Below are 4794 nucleotides of genomic sequence, written 5' to 3'. Positions count from 1 at the left end.
TCTTTGGCTAGTGACAGGTTGACTGGGAGGTGGATGGGTGTGGATGTCTTTGGGTTTATTTATTTTACTTGGAATTCGTTAAGCTTCTGGGATGTACAGATTCATATCTTTCATCAGATTTGGGAACATTTTTGCCATTATTCCCTCGACTCTTCTCTCTGCTACTCTCTCTCTCTCTCTCTCTCTCTCTCTCTCTCTCTCTCTCTCTCTCCTTCTCCTGGGACCCTCGTTATGTGCGTGCTGTTCTGCCGACGCTGTTTCACAGGCCCCCACGCTGTCTTCTGTTCCCCGGACTGGATCGACTTCCTGACTTACCTTCAAATTTGCTGACTCTTTCTTCTGCCTGCTTGAATCTGCTTTTTTTTTTTTTTTAAGCCTCTATAGTAAATTTTTCATGTCAGTTATTGTACTTTACGACTCCGGAATTTCTGTTAGGTTACGAAACATTTTTTAATAATTTCTGAGTTTTTTTTTTCATATTCTCTATGTGATGAGACATCATTCTCATACTTTCCTTTAAATCTTTAGAGACAGTTTCCTTCAGTTCTTTGAACATACCTAGACTAGCCGATCGAAAGTCTTAGTTATAAATCCAGCGTCTGAGATTCTTCAGGGAAACTTTCTGTTGATCACCGTTTTTCTTTTGTGTGGGCCACACTTTCTCCTTCCTTTGCATGTCTTGTAGTTGTTTTCATTAGAACGGGGCATTTTGAATATTGTCATATGGCAACTCGGGAAGTCAGAGTCTCTCTCCTCCCCAAGGTTTCTTACTGTTGCTTCTTATTATAGTCGCGATTGTTTGTCTAGTGATTCTTCTAAAGTAATTCTGTCAAGGCTATTCTTCGTTGCGTGTGACCGCTGAAGTGTCTGTTCTGTTAGCTTTGTGGTCAGCTAATGACGGGATAGAGATTTCCTTTAACCTCTGGAATTAAATTTTAAAAAAGTCCCAGTCTTTGCTGAGGGACTCTGTGTACACACAGCTTCAACGCTCAGCCAAGTGGTTTCCATCTTTGCCTCAGCCTCCACTTGCTGCTTGCACAGAGCTCAAGGTCAGCCAGAATGGAGCTTGCAGCCTTCTTGGGTCTTTCCTGAGCGTGTGCACGGGCCGATGCACACGCGTGGCCTTCTAGATTTCCAGAACATGCCAGAGCTTGTCACAGCCCTGTGGACATCTCACTTCTCGGCCTTTTCTCCCAAGATTTTAGTCTATTGCTTACCCCAACTCAGGGAGTAGGGGCTAAAACATTTACCCATAAATGTTTTTGACATATACCCCACCCCGCCACCGCCCACACACACACACAATTTCCCCCGGCTAGAAACTTTAGCGTTGGGCCGGTTCCAAGTCAGGGGAATTAAGACAAGTGTTTTGAGCCAGGCTTTTTTGAGCCACCAAAGAGGACAAAAGAAATAATTACAATTCTTTCGGATGAGGGCCTTTCTGCTGTCACTGGTCCCAGGAATGCAGGTGATATGTTATCTTCAGGGCTCCCACCGAGCTGAGGAGTGGGGGATGGGACCGGGTGAGTTACAATGCCCGAAAGCTCACTTTTTTTTTTTTTTAAACGAACAAGACCCAGCCACATTTCTTGAACAAGCACTCCACAGATCACTGCAAGTCCCAGAGTTCCAAAAAAGTTGATTTTGAAAGTGTTGCGAGTTTTGTTGTTTCCTTTAGGAAAGCAAGGAATTTCAGGGGTCCTTACCGACCGTTTTTTTGTTCACACATATCCTTCGGTGCTTTTGGTATGCTAATAAGCAGCGCCACCCCACCCACCCCCCACCCCGCACACACACGTGCACACACTCAGATCGGGGTGAGCTCTGCAGGTTGTAAACTACTTCATGGGGTCACTTTCCTAAGCTTCTCCGGCTCCCCCTTTCCATTCTCCGATCAGAAATCCGGGACTTTCCTTGGCTCTCCTCTGCCCTCCACCCGTGTGCCTGCTCACGGGGCCCAAAGGGAGGGAGGACAGAGAAAGGGAAAAACGGCACGTTGGGGCCCGTCCCCCGACTTTCCATGCGGTGGGTTGGGCCTTCACCAGACCACGGGCTCCAGAATTTCAGCTCAGCCCGATTTATGACAGTGCGGGCCCCTTCCTGCGCCATGCCCGTGCCGAAGTCACCGAGAGCCCAGGACCTAATTTGCTTGATCAGTCCTGATGAATAATAGCTGTGTTTTCCCTCCCCCGCCCCCCGATTTCTCTGTCGTTTGTATAGATTGGCCTAAGGAGTTATCCGTTCAGAGGGTGCAACCACTTAGTGCCCTCATCAGTCTCAATATCTGGCATGTATATAATTCCAGTTGTTTTTCCAATCAAGTGGAAGATAATGGTATCGGATTAATGCGCCGTGACTCTTTTCTGTCTGTTTAGTTTCTTTTCAAGAAAAAAAGAAACGCCGTTTCTGACGAGCACTTTGTCACTTTCAGGATCCTCTTGGAGATGCTCCTGTGTTGTGATCAGGGACGACTCTCGCCGGTTAAACAGAGGTCCGCGCTCACGCTGTCGCGCCGCGCCCCCGGGTCTTCCCGAGGATGGGATGGAGGCGTTCGGGGTTCCGCGGGACGCCTGTTATTAAGACTCGCTTTCCCTGTCGTCATCTCTTCACGGGCAGCCCTCGCCCTCCGCCCGCGAGGCATCTCGTAAACTGCCCGGGAACGGCTCCCTAATGACAGAGTCAGATGTTCCCGTAAAAGCACGACGTTCGCGGGACGGCCCGCTCCCGCTCGTTCTTGGAGAAACCGCGTTTCGGGATCTTGACGGATTCTATTCCGAGCTCTAAGAATGTTCCTGCCCTGTAATTTTACTCCAGGTCGGTCGATCATAAAGTTGTCTGATCCAGGCCAAACTGCCCGCCCGGCGGTTTTCATGCTGGTTCCAGGTCCCGGACGTTGCCGGCAAGTCGCCTTTCCCCAGCCCCGTCCTTCTTCCCGATGCCACACTCCTGGCCTCTCTCCGCCTTCTATTTCCTGTCGAGGACCGATTTTCCGGGCAGACTTCGGGGGCCAGGATGCCAGCACGCTTTGCTCTTGCTCTTGGGGGGCCGGCTGCCCGCACAGAGCCGTCCTCTTCGTCTAGGGAGCTTGGCTGGCCGCCTGTGACAAGGGAGGCCCGCGGCGGCTGGTAGTGCCCGGGACCGAGTGGGGACATCGAATTCTGGGGTGCGTATTTGATAAAAACTAAACCGCGTCGTCCAACACATTTATTACTCATAAAGCTGGTGTTTTTATCTCTGTTTACCTGATGTCGGCATCTGTCTCTGAACTAGCTCTCAATGTCAGGAAAGGAACACGATTGTCGTCTGCCAAGCGCGGGAGGACCCCAGCCCCCTACGCCACCCCTTCCCCATCGGCCAAGCCACTTCGACCTCTCTGCGTTCGTAGGATGCAGACACGTCCTGGGCTCTTCCCGGATCCTCCCGACCTCTGCACGTTCGTCTGCCGCCCCCTTTGCTTCCGAGGAGTCACCTGCCTCCTGTCTGAGCTTTCGGGGCCTCTTCCGGTTACTATGACATTTTCCCCTTCCTTTCTTCCTTGTTAGGTCTCTGTTACTAGCATCTTCTCTTCCCGGTCACGTGGGAAGAGGCCGCCTCATAAGACCCCAAGGCCACGAGTTGCTGATTTCCTACCAGGCCCGGAGGGAGCCCGGCACCGTCACCCACATCCACGGGCGTGGTGGGAGCCAGCGAGCCCAGTGGGTTTGGGGCAATCAGAACCGCTGTCCCAGGTTCGGGCATCTAAGACCCACAGGCCCTTAGGTGTAGGGCCAAGTGCATCCAAAGCGTGTGCTTCGTGAGTTACCGCTGCCTTCTTGGAAATGCCAGACGCACAAAGAAACTCGTAAATGGAAAAGAAGGTATGAAAACAGCGAAGTCAGAAGGTGACCTAGAGCGCGTGTTACGGAAGCCTACAATGACACGCGTGCCGCGATCAAACGCCAAGCTTCCTCGCAGCCGCGGAAAAATCGAAAACTCCCTGGATTACAAAATCCTCGTCATTCGAGGAAAAGAAGTTGAACCTCGGACAAAGTTTTATCAGAAAAGATTCTTTCCAAGTCAGTCGCCCTTGAAAGAAACCGTGAGCCTGCGATCGGGGACGCCAGACCACAAAACAGAATGAAGCAGAATCAACGCCATGTTTAACGGTGGATTCGCAAGGGACACAGACATGGCCTTCAGCCCCGGGGGGAAAAGGATGCGTGTTGCCAGGTGCCGCGGGTCTCGCGAGAACGGACTGTTCGGGTGGACGGGTTCCGCCCTGGTGCTGGCAGCAGTTGTCTGTGAGACAGTCCCCTCCCCGCCCCCGCCCCGCCGGTTGTCTGATGTCACCTGATGTCACCTGATGTGACAGAGAGACAACACCTCGCAACCCCGCACCGGTTTCGGTGCTGCCGACATCGAAAAGCCTGCCCGACGACACGGGTGGCAGAGTCACCTGCCTATCGAAACCGATCCTCGTTCCGAAAACCTGGTAAAACCAAAGTTTCGGACCCAAAGGGGGCATCGTCGATACCCAAAAGGGAACGCATCGAAGACAGAACAGAAGTTTGCATTCAAAGCAGGAGACGAAGCTTTGAGTCATCCAATCGCTGAAAAACTTGAAAACAACTTTAAAAAATGAAAATCATTTCTTCAATAAAAGTAAATAAATAAGACCAAGAAAAAAAAAAGAAAGAAAGAAAAGAAAGACAAATTTGGGCTCCTGCGCGGAGGCGTGCAGGCCCCCGGCCCGGTCTCTGGCGTGAGGAGCCGGGGACATTTTCCTTGAGGAGCAGGCGTGTGGGGAGCCCGAGG

At 51.5% G+C, this 4794-nt stretch overlaps 1 protein-coding gene across 1 annotated transcript in view; it reads right to left on the bottom strand.

Moving 5' to 3' along the window:
• TRPM1 (transient receptor potential cation channel subfamily M member 1) overlaps window positions 1-4794 on the bottom strand; it is a 63704-nt gene that overhangs the window by 5507 nt on the left and 53403 nt on the right. The window contains exon 27 of the mRNA XM_015585699.1: window positions 69-190. Within this exon, the coding sequence (XP_015441185.1) occupies window positions 69-190 (122 nt within the window). The remainder of the gene's footprint in view (window positions 1-68; window positions 191-4794) is intronic.

Source organism: Pteropus alecto, unplaced genomic scaffold (assembly GCF_000325575.1).
Source record: "Pteropus alecto unplaced genomic scaffold, ASM32557v1 scaffold102, whole genome shotgun sequence".
Classification (NCBI taxonomy): Eukaryota; Metazoa; Chordata; class Mammalia; order Chiroptera; family Pteropodidae; genus Pteropus; species Pteropus alecto.
Note: the sequence above shows the minus strand (reverse complement) of the source record. Positions and strands in the feature narration are given on the sequence as shown.